This window comes from Hippocampus zosterae, chromosome 15 (assembly GCF_025434085.1).
Source record: "Hippocampus zosterae strain Florida chromosome 15, ASM2543408v3, whole genome shotgun sequence".
NCBI classification, from domain to species: Eukaryota; Metazoa; Chordata; class Actinopteri; order Syngnathiformes; family Syngnathidae; genus Hippocampus; species Hippocampus zosterae.
Genome location: NC_067465.1, coordinates 12,300,633 through 12,319,348, shown reverse-complemented (window position 1 = coordinate 12,319,348; position 18,716 = coordinate 12,300,633). Strand labels below are relative to the sequence as shown.

The 18,716-nt window shown below is 41.4% G+C and overlaps 1 protein-coding gene across 5 annotated transcripts in view; it reads right to left on the bottom strand.

Annotated features, from left to right (window-relative positions):
* Window positions 1–18,716, bottom strand: part of si:ch211-241e1.3 (laminin subunit alpha-3) — a 68,253-nt gene that overhangs the window by 32,415 nt on the left and 17,122 nt on the right. For 4 of the 5 annotated variants that reach the window (XM_052087800.1, XM_052087801.1, XM_052087803.1 and 1 more), the window contains exons 7-27: window positions 18,241–18,356; window positions 16,835–16,953; window positions 16,380–16,470; window positions 15,051–15,182; window positions 14,108–14,155; window positions 13,300–13,434; window positions 12,650–12,784; window positions 11,441–11,575; window positions 11,303–11,355; window positions 10,025–10,124; window positions 7,941–7,993; window positions 7,661–7,766; window positions 7,487–7,586; window positions 7,255–7,411; window positions 5,390–5,528; window positions 3,984–4,123; window positions 2,752–2,855; window positions 2,511–2,667; window positions 1,173–1,336; window positions 411–519; window positions 241–338 (exon numbers count right to left, since the gene is read on the bottom strand). In XM_052087800.1, the coding sequence (XP_051943760.1) occupies window positions 241–338; window positions 411–519; window positions 1,173–1,336; window positions 2,511–2,667; window positions 2,752–2,855; window positions 3,984–4,123; window positions 5,390–5,528; window positions 7,255–7,411; window positions 7,487–7,586; window positions 7,661–7,766; window positions 7,941–7,993; window positions 10,025–10,124; window positions 11,303–11,355; window positions 11,441–11,575; window positions 12,650–12,784; window positions 13,300–13,434; window positions 14,108–14,155; window positions 15,051–15,182; window positions 16,380–16,470; window positions 16,835–16,953; window positions 18,241–18,356 (2,391 nt within the window). The remainder of the gene's footprint in view (window positions 1–240; window positions 339–410; window positions 520–1,172; window positions 1,337–2,510; window positions 2,668–2,751; window positions 2,856–3,983; window positions 4,124–5,389; window positions 5,529–7,254; window positions 7,412–7,486; window positions 7,587–7,660; window positions 7,767–7,940; window positions 7,994–10,024; window positions 10,125–11,302; window positions 11,356–11,440; window positions 11,576–12,649; window positions 12,785–13,299; window positions 13,435–14,107; window positions 14,156–15,050; window positions 15,183–16,379; window positions 16,471–16,834; window positions 16,954–18,240; window positions 18,357–18,716) is intronic. The other variant, XM_052087802.1, reaches the window with a different exon arrangement.

The window sequence follows — 18,716 nt, the reverse complement described above, 5'->3', positions numbered from 1 at the left end:
TTTTAAAAATGAAAAACTTAAAATTACAAAGTCATAGTATTATGGTTTCGGGGGGACAAATTATAAGACAAAGTTGTGATATCACAAGAAAAATAAGACACCGGAGTTTACATGGAATAAAGTTGAAATAACAGCAACAGCAGAAAAAACGGAGTCCACCAACATTAAATCTTAATTCTCGTCTCATGTTGTCAATTTAAGACAACATCTGCAATTAAAACACGTTTTCGGTTGCATTACCTGTCTTCAGTGAAGCGACCATGAGCGGAGACGCAAAGCACTTTGGCGTCCACATACTCCATGGAGAACTCCTTTGCAGGAAGCGCGTATACTTTGTGCTGCGCACAAATGCATTGTCGACTCAGGATATTCAGAAAGCGAAAAACTCGTCACGCAAAAATGTGTCCCACCAGCAGGAAGGAGGCGGTGGACGTCTGCAGGAGAAGTTCCGTCCTGTGGGCGAGCTGCATCACGGCCACCTGATTCCTGCTGTCCACCACCACGCTCCGACACAAAAAGCTGCACAAGCGGTAAAACAAACAAACAAACAAACAAACAAACAAACAAACAAACAGTCATGTTGTTGTTTTTTTTTCTGTCTTGGCCACAATGAAACAAGATCATTTTTTGCGCTCAAGGACCACATTTGATTTTTAAATTAACAGGACAACCGTGACATTAATTGACTGGGTTAAAAAAAAAATTGAAAATGTGGATTCCAAATATGTAAACTCGTTCCTTTTGATAACAAGACTTCATTCTATTTTCCCTCGGCATTGGATTATTTATAATCAATTTAATTATCATTGATTTAATATTTACTTAATAAAATTCACCCACCAAAGTCAATATGTAACTGTATGTATTTCAACATTTGTTTCACTTTCTCATTTACAATCAAGCATAAATCAATAAGTAATAAATAATATACTAACAAATATTATGAAAAAATATTTTACATTTGTCATTTTATTTAAGCTTGAAAGTTGCAAGAAAATTGAGAACAGTTTACCTCTTTTAAAAATGTGATTATTTAAAATAAATACATTAATACGAAATAGTTTTAAACATAGCCGTGACTTATACATATTATTTAACCAGTTTTAAATGAAAACGCAAACAGCAGACCGTGTGAGGCCTTACTGGCCTCTAATGCCGTTTGAGGGACTCACCTGTAATCGCAGCTGTAAATGTTGGCTCGGACTCGCATCTGCTCCCCATGCTGGACACCGACGAGGAAGTTGACGTTCTGGATGCTGTCCACCTGGCTGGCATACTCCAGGATGAGAGCATGAGGTCCAGGATGAGCCACACGCAGACTGAGCTGCAGCTGAGACTGGAGGGCGCATAACGAGGAACGTACGACTTGTTAAAAAAAAAACACACATCAGAAGCATTAAACGGGACATACAGTAAAAATAGTTGTGTCCCTGGAATGCTCGTGAAATTACCAAAATTACCAAAAATGTGTCCGCTGTGCTCTTTTGTACTATTCTGTGAAAGTGAGGACATTTTGTTTAATAACCGCCCCCACAATAAGTTTCTCTGTTCATGACTTAGAAGCTGGGCTGGTTGAAGATCCAAAGCCACTTTCAACCACTGTCTGAAACACAATTATGCAGAAGCGATATCATCCGGAAACACCCACCATGCCATGTTTTTGATACCCTGCTGTTATGTCAAAGCCAATAGGTAAGCAGTGCTGCATTGATTCTTGCAACAAAAAAAAGTGCCTTAGCTAACAGTGTTAGCTTCTGTTGAGGATAACATACATTACCTCATCGCTGGGTTAAGTTGTCAACATGGCGGCGGAGGAGGGCGGCGGGGTATTTGTGTTTATGAGGTGGTCATATGCCACATACACAAAGTGCAGTGTATGTTTTTTTAAGACAGACTTTTGACACTTCACTAACATTACCCGGTAATCTTTTTTGGGGGGGGACATATTTTATATTTATATATAAAATATAAATATTTTTTATATTTATATTTTGACATATTTAAGGATTAACGTTTCAATGGCAAAACTCAAACTTTCCACAGCAAATTTTCTACGTTGAAGCTATCAAAAGTTTTTTTTAACATGGTCCATGATGTACAGTTATTTTTTTGACTGCCTTCATTGAGTACTTTTGTGTTAGGAATCAGGTGACCTCCTGTATTTTATTATCAGCTATTAGTTTTTGTCGAATGCACCACACGTTGTGTAAGGGAGGCACAATGACTGAAAACTGTTTCAATCTTGTCAATTCTTACCCAAAGCTGCAACCTGGTGGCAGTTAGCTGCAACTGCTAAGTAGAAGTAAACATTATTATGTGTAGTAGCGGTTTATGTTATCTGAAGAAGATTTAGATGAGTGAGTCAGTGCACCCAAGGCATTACTCAACGTAACGCGTGAATGCGTGAATGAAATCTGTTGTAAATTGTGTGAAAATGCATCATTGAGAAGGCGGATTAAAAATAAAAATCAATGCTAAAAACGGCAGATATAAAGGCGTTGCGGTGTCACCTGTGTGCCATGCAGGGAGACCATGTCAGGGTGATCCGGGGTGGGCCGTCGCACCGGCGCCTGCCTCCTCTTGTGGGCCCTCCGGCTCGAAAAGCTTCCCTGCGAGCCCAAAGCCGAGCTGAATCCATCCATGGGCACGTGCTTGTACAGCAGACAGCTAGAAGGCACAAAGGGAGCTTGAACAGAAAGCAAAAAATGTTGGGTGTCTCTTGGAAACAAAACAAAGAAAATACAGAATCACTTTTTATTCCTGCGTTCTGTGGGCACATATGTGCAGGGCTCTGTGATCTCTTTGTGCAGCAGCGACGCTTCGTAGTAATCCTGAGGCAGCAGGACCAAATAGTCCTGAGGAGCAAGATGCATTTTGTCACTGGAGCAAAATGACAGGCCAGAAAATGTTGCAACGCGTTCCCGAAGGACACGTTGGACTCTTACAACCGACAGATGCGTTATTCAAAGACGAGGGAATTTTTCACAGTGAACATATGCTAGGGAAATTATTTTTGATAATAAAATAGTCATGCATTTATATTTTTATTTTTATTATTTACATCATCATCATTATTATTAGAAGCCATAGTTGTAGCAGTAGAAGTATTACATTGTTATTATTATAGATATCATTCCTATCATTACACTGGTCAACAAGTCATTTTAATCAGAGATGGATTTATGTGTCGCTAAACGTATTTTTGAGACCGATTTCATGTCTTTTGGGGATCTTGTAAAACTTATGGACTTTCCCATGCATTGTAATTTATATCTATGACTTTCCAGAAAATAAAAAATCACAACCGTTGCTTAACCTAACCCATCTATCATAAAGGTGAATTAATATACATTAATATTACCTATTATTTAACTGTTATTTTGTTATTATTATTATTATTATGAAAAACTGATTGATCGAACATACAAGGGCAGATTTGGAATCAGCTCAATTCCTCTAGAAAAGTTGACCAGCAGCTGATCAAAACATTTAGTCAAAATGTGTTGACTAGTGTTGTTATCATGATTATTATTATTAGTCATAATAGTAGTAGAATTAAAATGTTAATGTGCTAACAATTATTTCCTAAATATTAACTTATTTACTTAATTAACTTATATTTACTTTACAATTAATAAGTAATAAATATGGAAAATTGTATGCTTTTTTTTTTTACAATTTTTACCCCCCCCAAAAAATATGAATTGACAACAAAGAATGTGAAATGTAGAGGTCACATAAAACTGCTTCTTCGACAGAGAGTTTTACAATTAATAAACGAACGAGTTATTTTAACGGCATCGAGTGAAAATGTAACAAATATTACAGGACTAATAATAATTATATTGATGATGATCAGGAAAATGCTCAGTGGGCTGCAATAAAGAACGGAAGGCCAAGTGTAGGTGTAATCACAAGTTTGGGGGTTTATGGCGCGACACATATTCCTTTGGTCAATTTTTCTTCTCTTTTGGGCAACTCACGAGAAAAACCCCGGGTGCCTCAATGCGGATGATCCAGTTGCCGGGTGTCAACGCAAATGGCTCAGCAAAGCCGTCGCCAGGCACAGTGAGGAACGACGGTTGCGGACTCGCAGGGAAAACCACTTCCTTACTCTGCTCTGCTGCAGGGCGCACAAACGTGACATTTGATGAGACATTTGTACGAATGTCAGTGTTGTTCCGTCAGTGATTCTCAACTAGAGAGTCGGGACCTAAAATCGGGTTTGTACCAACACCGCATGCCACGTAAATGGCAATTTGGTGGGTTTTTGTGCGAGATTAGTGCGCTTTCATTTGACTTGATTTTAATTTGACATATTTATTCATCCCGAAAAAATGCAATTCCTGTGTGTCCATGTGTGTTGCACATGTCTGTCTTTACAAACCTTTTTTTATTCAACTCTGCCAGATTTAATTTTATTATTATTTTTTTGCTCTGAAGTGGCACACCTATTTAACAAATTAAATCGAAAAAGAACACATCTCTTCAGATCAGAATTAGGCTTTTCCCAAATGTGGATGAAAATCTGATACACATCGGGTATCTGCCAATACGCGCGCATCGTAACCCATCGTATGTTGCTGTATATCTGAACGATGGCTTAAGCACTGACATTTAAATCTTGACCACAAAAAGGTATCAGTATTGGCCTTATTTCAAGGTATTGAGGTCCAAGAAAGATGCTGATACCAGTCACCGATATCTACAGCAAAAATAAATAAATAAAAAATAATTTAAAAATAACATTGAATAAGTCTTCTTGCCAAGAGTTGGTGCTACACTGCGCCTGCTTGACAGAAGTGATTTGAATCTTCAAGTTTTTTGGTCACAATTACATGTCAATTTGTGAATTGAAATTTATGTATTATAAGTGTTAGTGGGATTGGGACTTAGTATCGGTATCCGTAATTCACAATGCGTAAATACTCATGCAGGTATTGGTCGACAAAGAAAAAAAAATGTGTTATCAAACTTGCTTAGTCTAAACAGTAGTATGCGATCATCATTAAAAAAATAAATAAATAAAAAAGAAAAAACGCAGATGGTGGCGAGTGGAGCAATGTTGAGGTTGCACAAAATAACAATCTGGATCGAGATACAATTTTAAGTAGACCTTACATCTACAGTACTTCAAAAATGTTATTTTGACGCAGCTCTTTGACGAGATAACATTTTGTGAATTCAACACAATATTTTTTTCCCATGCATTTGCAATGTGACCTTTAATACTTGTATTATTTATCTACTATTGTTTACTTCTGTGTTGTTGATGTAAATAAAACGTGGGTCCCAAGTGAAACCAACTGAGAACTTCTGATTTGGTCATTGCGTGGATGACTACAGATGCTTGAATGGAACAACCTTCACTCTCCAGAGGCTGACTTACCTGCATGGCCTCTGTTATTAGTCGCCTTGACGCTACCACTCACGGTGGCAGGGCTCGGGTTAGTGAACCGCAGCACCACGCGGAATAAGTTGCGCCTGGCATCTTTCCACTCAACATGCACTATGACTCTGACTTCACTCTGCAGGGGGAGGACGACAGGGACAAGCGACTGACCGAATGAAACATTGGATGCACATCGGAAAGGGTTCAGGAGGCAAAGCGGTTGCGCAATCACAAGAGCCTTCATCAACACACTGCAAGCCAGGAGAGGAAAAAAAAATGCACCCAAGCGCCGCCCTCTACTTACAGTCACAGCACGGCGGAGAGACGGCTTCGTCCGCCACTGTGAGCCTTGCTCTTAATCGTGCGGCCCTTCCCTTATTTTGCGGGGTGGCGTAGCGCATTACAAGATGGAAAGTGGCAGGAAAGCCAAGGGGAAGGGTGAGGATCACCTCTGGCTGCAAAGAAACAGCTCAAGAAATTGCTGCAGAAGAGGCGATCAGAAGCTTAAAAAAAGTTGGTTGGCGGTTTATTACACTACAGAACTCACAAAGTGATATTTTGCTTTTGGTTGGAAATTCCGGATGAGCCTAAAATGTGCTCCGTATCCTCTTACAGGTAAACTTCATTCGACTTTCTTGAAACATTTTCATGTCCAACTGTTCAAAGTGACAGGTACTTCTTGCACAAGGTGAATGGTAAACATATGTTTGGTCCAAGGACGTCCACTTCTCTGCCTTTCAGTGACTCTTCCAGTCTCTCATATCCGTTCATAACACTGTGTGACACGCTAAGCTCAGTGGCACTTTCCTCTACGCGAGCTGGTGCTCATCAATTGTTAGATGTCGTCTTGGTTTCAAAATGTCACCGGCATGCTGACGAGGTCCGTTTAAATACAGACTCGAAATGAACCAGGAAATCAATTTCGCAGTCCATCTCCTTGTTAAAGAAGAGGAAATTGTGCAAATAGTACCATTGAAAAGTTGAAAGAAGGTCATATGAATTTAAACTGTAAAATTTTGACTGATTAGGTACATCCTGAAATTTCTCCCAAAGTCCTGAGAATTAATTTGTGAAGGTTTAGAAAGAAGTAGCTGACAGAAAGTATTTCATCTGAAAAGTAGGCGTGGAAGAGGAGGAAGGCGTACAAGGCAAGCCATTCAATTAGACTGAAGTACATTGATGATAACACAACATGACATGTTCTCACAAACTTTCAGATGTTATATATTGCATCAATTACAGCACGGGTGTCAAAGTCTACGCCCGTGGGCCAGATCTGGCCCGCCACATCATTTTATGTGGCTGGCGAAAGCAAATCAAGCATGTCAAGTTCCATGATGCTTGCTAACGTCTGCACCAAAATTTCAAATTGTCATATGTAATCCACAATAACAGTCATTATTCTTGATTTCTGATTTTAAAATTTGTTATCCATCAATTTGTTGTCCGCTGTGTATGTAATATGTGGCGGTGATTAAACATTTACAGTATATGGTTCCCCAAAATTCATAACGGCCCTCCAGGGGAAACTCGAAATAGACACCCCAGAATTAAAGTATAGCTTTGTCGTCATCTTGTGGCATCTTTCTGTCAAGGCCCTAAGTTGAAGTGAGTTGTTTCAGACAAAAATAGTGCTTTGCCACCATCTTGCTGCAACTATTGACTTGACTTGCAACTTCAAGCCTTTTCGAGGGAGTGTCAATGACTTTTGGGTTTTCACTATTTGTGGGAGGGCTCGTCTTTGAAAACGCTGTCCTGTGTTTGTTTACGATCGCGAGTGTTCAATTGTAACAATAGAATCATTTACCGGATCAATATTTTGGACTTTCGTTTGTCAGAAGGTGTTTCAAATGCATGCTCACCTGTGCGGGGGAAAGCTCAGCGTAACCTCTCCAGCTGAATTCGGGGAACTCTCGGGGGTCGTAACCGAAACGCACAGGCCTGCCGTTTGCTGTGGTGCCGTCCTCCACCTCAAACTTGAACTGATGCAAGGTGGGGAAATAATACCCCGGGGCTGGCCTGAGAAGGAACGCCATCGCCTGAAGTAAACCTCGTGTGCAATTTTCATCATTGAAATGTTTGGAAAAGTCCTACCGTGTGCATTTCAGACCGTCTATGTTACTACGGCAACGGCATTGGCCGGAGGTCGCGTCACAAGCCGCGCTGATGGCGCCACCAACGTCGCATTCACAACCTGCGAAGGATTCCACATTTTTAGAAGGATTTTTTTTTTCATGAAGAAAATTGAGTATGTTGCCGCGGACGCACCTTGGCAGCCCAAATAATTATTTTTCTGCAACAGGAAGTAGCCGCGGTCGCAGACATCGCACGTACGACCGCCTACGCGAGGCTTGCAGTGGCACTGCCCATTTCTCTGCACGGATGGAAAACAAAAGGCAAGGCCATTTTAATGGTATGGAATGTTTTCGATGCAAGGCAATTGCGCAAGATAAAATTCAAAAGCGAAAGACAAGTTCAACACTGAAATTCAAACGCACATAAAATTTAAATTGGAATGAATGAATGTTGTGACTCAAATGTTAACCACCTGCTGACACTCTCCAACACCGCTCAGCGTCCCTTTGACATCACACCTGCACACTGAAATGAAACAGAAAAAAAAAAGATGGAAGAAAGAGAGGAAGGTTATGAGCTGAATAGACTCTGATTGCAGAATATAGTCACTTTCATGGGTGAGGGGCAAGAGCACAAAAACTCCCTGGGGGCTTGAAAGTCAACCGAGTGAAATCAAAACATCCCCATATATGTCCAGCCGCAAGCAACCGTAGGCATTCTTCAGATATTAAAAACTTTTTTTCTTTCACCCCCATCTCGTCGTTGAGGTCACATTCTTGCTACAGAGCGGCTCTGTAATAGGGGAAAGGTATCCGAGCACAGCATGAGGCCCAGACCTTTTGTTTTTCAGATGAAATAGACACATTTGACCACAACAACACTGCTATGTATTTTCAGAAGTCGTCTCCTTTGCCTTCTTTGGTGATTGAAATCCAAAAGATTCATTCATTCATTCATTCATTCATTTTCCGATCCGCTTATCCTCACGAGGGTCGCAGGGGGTTCTGGAGCCTATCCCAGCTGTATTCGGGCAGTAGGCGGGGGACACCCTGAACCGGTTGCCAGCCAATCGCAGGGCACAAAGAGACGAGTAACCGATCGCGTTCACACTCACATCAAGGGAAAATTTGGAGTGTTCAATCAGCCTGCCATGCATGTTTCTGGAATGTGGGAGGAAACCGGAGCACCCGGAGAAAACCCACGCAGGCCCGGGGAGAACATGCAAACTCCACACAGGGAGGAGCTGGAATGGAACCCTGCACCTCTGCATTGTGAGGTCAACGCGCAAACCACTGGACCACCGGGCCGCCCTAATTCCAAAAGATTGATTTATTTATTTAACCATCCATCTATCTATTTATTCATTCATTCATCTTCCGAGCCGCTTGATCCTCACTAGGGTCGCGGGGGGTGCTGGAGCCTATCCCAGCTGTCTTCGGGCAGTAGGCGGGGGACACCCTGAATCGGTTGCCAGCCAATCGCAGGGCACACAGAAAAGAACAACCATTCGCACTCACACTCACACCTAGGGACAATTTAGAGTGTTCAATCAGCCTGCAACGCATGTTTTTGGAATGTGGGAGGAAACCGGAGCACCCGGAGAAAACCCACGCAGGCCCGGGGAGGACATGCAAACTCCACACAGGGAGGCCGGAGCTGGAATCGAACCCGGTACCTCTGCACTGTGAAGCCGACGTGCTAACCACTGGACTACCGGGCCACCCTCTATCTATCTATTCATTCATTCATTCATTCATCTTCCGAGCCGCTTGATCCTCACTAGGGTCGCGGGGGGTGCTGGAGCCTATCCCAGCTGTCTTCGGGCAGTAGGCGGGGGACACCCTGAATCGGTTGCCAGCCAATCGCAGGGCACACAAAGACGAACAACCATCCACGCTCACACTCACACCTAGGGACAATTTAGAGTGTATCTATCTATTTATTTATTTATTTATTTCATTGGAGGCCGCACACAAGAATAAACAGTGTAAATGCGCCGGACTTAGCATAAAAGCTAAGCATAAAGTTGAGCTGCTTTGGTGAAAGAAAACGAGGTCTTCAAGTGCCCATAAAATTGCAAAGCACCTTTACATGCAGGTAAGGCTTTCGTGTCTCTTGCTGTGCTGCAACTCTTTTGCCAGTCAATGGTGTTTTCTCTCTTCAATTAGCATGAGAAACGGCAGGGAATTGAAGTAGTACCGAATTTTTAATGTGTCTCATATCACATTTCATAACACTGCACTGACTATGACGATTCCCCAAGACCAGTTTAAGCAGAACTTTCAAAGGCTGAACGCAATCATTCGGAACGTATAAAAATAAGTGAAACTCCCTTAGCCATTACTGATAGCGGATCACAAAAAGTATACGTTAGGTTAGGTTAGTTTATAAATAACAAAATACAATAAACATAAACATGAAATATACATGTAGTACAGTATGTGTCTTGCTGTTGCTTTGCTGACTTTTGCTGCCTCTCGTGGACCTGTTTTAAAGAGATCTGAGAATGGTTTTAAATGGTGACCAAGTTGCATCATGTCTGCTTTGAAAAGTTACCTTCACAGCCGTATGTGTTGTCAGTTGACAGATTCCAGTGAAGAGGCTTACACCTGTCACATGAAGCTCCCTCCGTGTTGGCTCGGCAGCGGCAGGAACCCTGAAACAAAAGCGGAGGCAACTGTTGACCACAGAGTACGTTTTTTCTCTTTTCCTTCGCTATCATGATTGCCTGCACTACTATTTACTCCCTTAGAGGAATTATTTTCTTTCTTTCACGCATTACAAAAGGTGAACTCAAACTTGGCAACGCGTTGCTTCTCGTTCTTGTTTTGCTTCCTTTTCTAAAGGGCAGGAAGCCTCTTTTCCTTCAATTTAATTAGGCTAACATTACAAGGAGGAAAAAGGGCATTTCCTCGTTCAATCAACTGGGTGGATGCACTTTTAGCAACACAGCTGCGTTAAAAAAAATACCCCAGTTTTCAAAGAGCTGGATTGAAAGTAGAAAGTCTTTTGATACTTGTCATGTCATGTCTTTGTTTATCGTAGATGCTTGTTATTGCAGTACGAGTGTAGCCTCTACTAGCGGAGACATATTCCTTGTGTCTTCCACATACTTGGCCAATAATGATGATTGAAAATAGCTAGACAGCTAATTCAACCATGTAAATACTGAGCATCAATGACTCATACTAATTCTACACCCTGAACAAGTGACAGGGCATTCATTTTTAGAATTGTTCCTCAAAAGGGTTCATGAGGTGGTTGAGGGCTCTCTGACATTAAATAAAAATAATAAATAAATCTGGTCACTCAACATTGTCCTTTTTATTAACTCATTCAATCCCAGCCATTTTCACTGGAGCAACCCCCTCAACCTCCCAGCGGATTTTGACTCATCTTGCAATGCCCACAGAATATTTGGTTCTAATGCTATATAAACATGGAGCCTACCAAAATAAAGTTTGGACTCTCTTCGCTCAGCAGAAAAAAAAAAAGTTGTTTCTATCTTTTTCCATTCTTCAGCAATCGCCATTACAAAATGGCTAAGTTTCATGAAAATGGCGATTCATGGGCAAAAAACTGAGAAAAATAGCTTTTTGTAAAAGCAGCATTTCAAGCACGTGAGGCACCACTGCCACCTACTGGTCGCTTTTTTTACATAATTTACGATGCAAACGGCTTATTCTCATTCACAGATTGCATCAGACCCTCCTCCTCTCTATGACACAAAACAAAAGACTCAGACGTACAAGTACGTCCTTGGTAGGCGGGGCCTAATTTTAAAAAGACGTACAAGTATGTCTTGTGGAATGAAAGAGTTAATCATCTTCATACCGTTTCAGGTTCCCTGCTCTCTGTACCATGTGGATTGCACTGACTGATGGAGGCTGGAATACAAAGTGAGAAATAAATAAAGACCGCCCTCCCCCCGACCCCAAAAAAACAACATTACAGTTTTTGGGTGTGTGTTACCTGAGCACGAGGGGAACCCGAGTCCAGAAGCGCATTGGTCACACTGCTGGCCCACCACACCAGGCAGACACAGACACTGGCCTGTCAGCGGGTTGCACTGGGTGCCGTACGAGCCTTCCGTGGAACACTGGCAGGCTGGATAAATCAAGCAGGCAAAAGGTCAGATATAGTCACATATACAGTCCAAACGGTTGTCTTTTCTGGGGAAGCTGCATTCCTTAAAAGGAAGATGGGAGATGGCGTGTCACTCAAAGTGTAGTATATGAAATTCAACAGACGACGTGGGCTGTAGGAGATAGCGTGGGAGACGAATAGGGACGGCCGCTTCACAGAGGAGGCCATAAAAAGATGCATGTGAGCAGTCAATCCATCAAGCAGCCATATTTTTGCACTGGAAACGGCAATTCTAAAATAAATCAGCAATTTTCAATGAACGGGACCTTTGGACATCTTTTTTTTAAATTAATATTTTCAGAAATAGGTTTTCGGAGATCCTTAAAATATAAACATTTTTACCAACATTTTTTGGGACATGTTGTGCATACCCACCCAAATGGCAATTCATTTGTGAGAACATAAGTGGAAGATGATGTATCGCACATTCACATGTAAAAGTAAAGAAACGGTTCTTATTAAGTCTTGAATGCACCTCGTAACCTGATAACATTATAAGATGTCTGCTGTCCTTGAAAGGGGTTAAAGTACTCAATGATAATAATATTGAACAAGGTGTCGGCGCGACTCTTGTTGGATCTCAGTGCAGCGTTTGATATAGTTGATCATAATACACTGTTGAACAGGTTGGAAACTTGGGTGGGGTTCAATTCAATCGGCATCAAATGGTTCAGGTCCCACTTGGAGGAAAGAAGTCGTTTTGCAATCGTTGGAGGTTTTTAGTAATTTTAGGAAGCTACTTTGGTCTTCTCGGTTTTGCTTCTTAACGTCCTCGGCTGTTGAGTTTGTCAATGTTTTTTGTTGTTTTGTCTTTGCTTGTGCAAAGCGCATTGAGTTGCCTTGGGTATGGAATGCGCAATATAAATAAAGCTGGCTTGCCTTGCCTTAGCTTGAACTTTAATTTGCCTCTTGCCGTTTCTGCTCAGGATAAAGCTGATAAAAAGTTGAATGTGAATTTCCTCATTGAATAAAGGCTCATAGTGTTCAAACCAAAAAAATGAAAGAAATGATGCATTTGTTTCGGACACAACTCACCGGCACATTCCGGGTATCCGTAGTAGCCTGGTGCACATTGTTCACAGCCCTGGCCTCCATAGTTGGGGAGGCAAATACACTGACCGCTCGCACTGCAGACACTCTCGGCCACGCCTGCCCCATCGCAAAGGCACGCTGGAGATTGGGAAAGAAATAAAGTAGACACTCAAGTTAGTTCCTTCAGCCCGTTTGTAACCTGAAACGTTCATAAATCAAGGTAACGTTTCCCATTGAAATGAATGAAAAAGCAATCAATCCATTCCAGCCACAAATCTAAGCTAAAAGTACCTCTTCTTTTTGTTGGTTTGTGGTTCACAATAAATATAAAGCATTATAGAAATAAGCGCTAACACACTATTATACAAGGGAAAAAAACCTTTTGAAAAACATGATAGCTATTTATTGCTCATTAACTTTAACTTAGGAGGGAAAAATAGTTGATTTTAGTACATCAATCCAGGGTAACTTGTCTTTTTCTGACCCAATGAATTGTCATTGAAAAGACTAATTCATTTCACTGACACTTCCAGTGACTACTGGACATAGAAAGCCAACAATAGAAAGCCCTACCAAAATGTATTTTAAAGCATTTATAAATTCATCATGAATTAACACTGATAAGATAGTGCTACATGAGTCATGTGTCACACCGTGGCAGTTGGCGAAGGAGTGGTAGCCTGGTCGGCAACGATCACATTGCTGGCCCACCACATTGGGACGACACAGGCAACGTCCAGAAGCGTCACACACCTCGCGCTCTGTCCCTCTGTAGTCACAGGCACACCCTGCATGCGCATGCAGGCACACACGCACGCACACACACACGCACACACACACACACACATGAATGACTCACAAGTGACAATTAACCTTTAACTCAGGTTCTTGTGGGGAACTATGGCATCCATTGCTCATTGTTCATTTTGTCTTAATAATGTGTTAAAGGTGCGCAGTGGAGCAAGGCTATGACATTTTGGGATTCGTCATTATAATCCATTTTTATTTTGTTTGGATTTTTTAAATTCAGTTTGTCTTTATTTATTTGTATTTTTTCAAAAATGCTTCGTCGTACTTCAGTTTTTATTAGCTTCATTTTTATTACTGTATTTTAAAAATGATATTAAATATTTATCAAGTGCAAGACAGCAATAAAAAAAAGAAAGTAAAAGACCACTAAGTGTAAGACTGTTTGACCTTCCTTCTTCTGTACGAATGTGCCGCAATGGCGGAATAAATATATTTAAAATGAAGCCCGAAAGCTAATGTAATGTATCAATTTTCAAAGGAGATTTTCGCGATAATTATAGCTTTAGTTCGTTATTAAGGTACAGTGCTGTTGTATTCTCTATTCTGACAATAAATGATTCAAAGGTTCAGAGAAAAAAAAAGAGTGCAAACAGTAACATGAAATAAATAATTTCAGAGTGTGTATATCAGGTAGTTTATAATCATACTCACGCTGACAACCGATTGAGCCAAAATAGCCCACAGGGCAGCGAGTAGGCACTAAACAGGAAGGAAGAAAACAAATATTGATTTATATATTCTTCACTTAGACTCTTTTTACCCATTTTTCTACATGTAGCATTCAGATGCCTTTGACAAAAGGACAACAAATTGAAATCATTTTGATTGCCGTGTCTGGAAGTAGCCGCAAGACTGCAGTAGGATTCAACAGAAAATACGGAACCAACATCACACAAAATTTGGCGAAACTTTGTGTCAAAAACTGACACTGTTGAAAAGCAAAGAAGAAGCAGTTGGCGAATGGAAGAAAGGACATGAGATATTCACCGACGAAAGGAACGCATCCCCAACTCATTTGCATGAGGATCACTAGATGTGCTATATTACGAGTTCCCCAATACTGGACTAAACAGATTGCAATATTGCATGCATTCAAAATAATGGTAGCCAAAGAGCTTGCTAAATAAATGCCGTTCTTAAAACGTTCTTAATTTAAAAACAAAATGTTCTCAAATTGTATTTAGAAGCTGTTGTAAAAGAAAACTACCGTGTCTTACAGAAAGTGAAACACTCAAAGGGTAAAGTCAAACCTTGAAGGAAAAAAAAAATCTTCAAGCTTATCTTTCCGCCCTGGCAGACTTTAAGAAGGTGATAAGATGAGGAAACGCTATTCGTGTGAATAATATGGCTCGCTCTGTTTAAAAGCTGCTCAGGCATGCAGACTTTGACACGTGTGGCCGAAACTTTGCCGTGTGCACATTTCATGCACGTCTTTAACATTTGCCATTGTCATCTCAAGGCGAAAATTGACAGGCAGAAAACAAAAGCTTAGCACGGAACAGCAACAGTTTTAGGTTACCGCAAAGTGACACGACAAAAGACATGGCGTATGTTGACTTAATTCCAGTGTGGATTTGCATAAAAATGAACTTACAAATGCACTGAGGATAGTAATTGTATCCCTCTGCACAGCGCTCGCAGTTTTCTCCTGCAAACTGCACTTTGCAGATGCACCTCCCGGAACCCATTTCACAACCTGCCGTGGTCCGCTCGTCGCACTTGCAGGCTGCCGACGCACACGAACACAAATGCACACATCCAAAGACCAAATGAACCAACACAAATAATACAAAAATGGAATATCGGCTTTTGATTCCTAGATGAAATTCTATTTTGTTGTCCAAAAATAAAAATTCACATTGTTGTTGTTTTTTTTTTTGGGGGGGGGGGGGGGGGGGTATTGCATCGTGGGCCGGGTCAAATGTCAGCAATTTCCCACCCTTGACTTAAATCCCCCACTTTGTGGGGAGGCTATTCCAATGAGGAGGAGCAGACATGAACTGTGAGAGAAATGTAAACAAGAGAAGGGCCCACTTGAGAGCAATGCCGTACAGTTCTATATATAACTATTTTATGTCACGGGCACTCATATTTCCTTTTTCATGCATTAAGCGAGCAAGATGGAGAGTCAAGCAAGACAGAATGGGCCACTAATAGTCCAGCTTTAAATCCCCCTACACACGCACACCTGCTGTGTATCATCAGCAGAGCCATTGTTCTTTTATCCAATCAGCTCCCCACTCGCCTCTCACACATCATGCATGCTGAAGCCTATACCAGTAGGCGGGGGACACCCAGAACTGGTTGCCAGCCAACCGCGGGACACACACAGACGAACAACCATTGACGCTCACACTCACACTTCGGGAGAATTTAGAGTGTTCAATCAGACTGCTATGCATGTTTTTGGAATGTGGGAGGAAAGCGAAGCACGGGGAGAACATGCAAACTCCACACAGGAAGGCCGGAGCTGGAATCGAAACTCTGCACAGTGAGGTCGATGCGCTAACCACTCGCTCACCTGGCTGATCTTAAAACATTACTCTTAAAATATAAAACATAGTAACATATTTAGTCATATTTATGCATTAAGGATTAGGTTCAGCCACAGGTGGATATTTTTTCTGAAATGTATTGGCTATAAATTACAACACGCGGTCAAATCCATATTGTGCAAAGCTTTTAATGGTTACACTGAACAAAAAAAAAGGAAAATATCTCAAATACCTGATGTGCTGGAAAAAAAGTAAATAAATCAGCATCACAAATACCATAAGGGACGTAAAAGTCCATCTATGGTTCAAATTTACTGTTGACCAATGTACTTTATTTTGGGGTAAAATACCCTCTTAAAATTAGTTTGAGTTACTCCTTTGATGTTGGGATGAAAAAAATTATATACACGACAGCGAGAAAAACTCACGTATACATCCAGTGGGAGATTCGGGGGCGACTCCATGAGGTCTGAAGTAGCCTTCAATGCATCGCTCACAGTTCACTCCAGCAGTATTGTGCTAAAATGAAAAAATATTCACTTGGTGGTAGGTGAACCCCCCCCAGAAAACCCCCCTCCCCCGAAAAGGTGGTTCATTGATTGCAAGAAGAATGATCAACAAACATAGTGACATTAATGTATGTTGGGCTACTCTAAAAACTGAGCATTGTTGTCTCAGCTCCTGGTTTGATCTCATTGTGTTTTACAAGTGTAGCTCAATGAGTGCACTAATGCAGTGTGTGTTTTTCTTAATATGGCAGCCAGCGGGGAATTCTGTCGATGAGTGTCGGAAGTAGGATCACTTGAGGTTAGAGTGTCAATATATCCTTCCCCGACCACACACACACGCGGGAATCGGTTCAGACTTGATGAGGGCTTCATACCTGGCAGTTGATGCACACGCCTCCTCCGCTGTACCTGCCGGAGATGTCTAAACTTGCTCCTCTGGCTTCCACCTCTGGGTCGTAATAACAGTCGGCGGCATGAGCAAAGCACTGGCAGGCTGAGGAGGAAAGCCCCAACACACATACACACATTAAATGATCAAATGAATCAATGTGAAACAGCAAAATTCATGTAACTGTGCTTAAGCGCCATCAGGAGTGAAGAAGTATTACAACAAACAATAAAATCCAAACTCAGCTGCATATTTTCTTCCTGTTGCATCGGTGATTATGCATACAGAGCAGAACCATCAGTTCTCGAGGAGAGTCACCTCTTTTGTCATTAAAATGTTTAACCCGTGCCCAAACACCCACGTAAAAAATATAAAATAATAACTAAATAAATAATTGGGCACCACTGCCACCTACTGCAGTGGATGTGCAATTATATTTGATTTACAATATTTACATACATACAATACAATAAAATACAAGATTTTGAGTATTCTAGTACAAAAAAAACAAAACAAAACATGAGCCCCAGGGTTACACGCACCTCCCCTGGCATTGTAAAGGCAATGAGGTTACCAGATTAGCGAACAGTTGGTTTCATTTCTTCGGTGTTGTTCTACTACAGTAATCAACTGCTATTTATAGATGGGAAATACAAATAATTTAGGTCCCCAAGAAAAATGAAAACTCCACAAAGGAAGGCCAGAGCTGGAATCGAACCTCTACACTGTGAGATTGACGCGCTAAGCACTCGATCACCAGGCCGATTTTAAAGCATTACACTTAAAAATTATTGTTTTACAAATAATCTGAGTTTGACTCAGATTAAATTTTGCCTCTGCGCCTAACATATAATACGTGAATAGTTAGTATTTCAGTGAAGAGCTCAGGATAGGTTCCATAAAAAGGTGAATTTGGAAATAATGAATTGCAAATGCTGGGGATTTGTTGTACTAATGTTCTTTCTTCTTTGTAATTTCCAGCAGTCTCGATGATGTACGTCACCACACGGCCTCTCACAGGTCAGTCGTGTTACTGCAACAGCCATCTGGTGAGCGGAAAAAGGCTCACGATTGATGTGGATGTTTGTGTGTGGTATGCTGTGTGGGTCATGTTAATAAGTACACCCTACACAATAAGCTCAGTGAACACATTTTTCCCCCTCTCTATGTATGTGGGCTCTCATAATTCAAAAACTGGTAATGTGTTAAAAAGCAATCGGCGTAGAGCTCGCGTTTGTAGTTTGAACTCTTCCGCATGTAAGCCATATGAGGAATGCCCTCCCCGCTCTCAAAGAGGCACTGAATGATACCATATCAGGGCATCGACAACAGCAGCAAGTGGACACTTGAGTTCTCAGCACAACAGAGTCAGACGGCACGTCACGTACTTACGCTGACACTCGTTGGGGCTGTCGACAGTGGCGGGGCGCCACGGCTTATGGCTGAAACCCGGACAGCAGCGGTCACATGACTCACCGCAGGTGTTGTGTCGGCACTCACACTGGAGCCTGATGACAGGACAGAGTACCCAGGAGTCTAATATAATCAGTATCAACACCAATCAGTGCATCTTTTTTTTTTTTTTTAATCAAGTGGTGTCTTTTTTTTGTTTTTGTAATAGCACACAAACTACTTGACTTTCATGACATGAGTGTTGACTGAAAAACATTCTGACGTTGTGCAAAGTGTATCCCGCTTCGGGTGTTCAGCACGCATTGCCATTGACATTACACCATTCGTCTACAATGTCAGTTATCATTGCAGCTAACAATCGCGTCTTTTACCCTTGTGAGGTACAGAAACAAACACATGAGGTAAAAGCTAGCAGGAAGAAAGTCTCCACTGTACAAAATGTCTGTAAATGAATA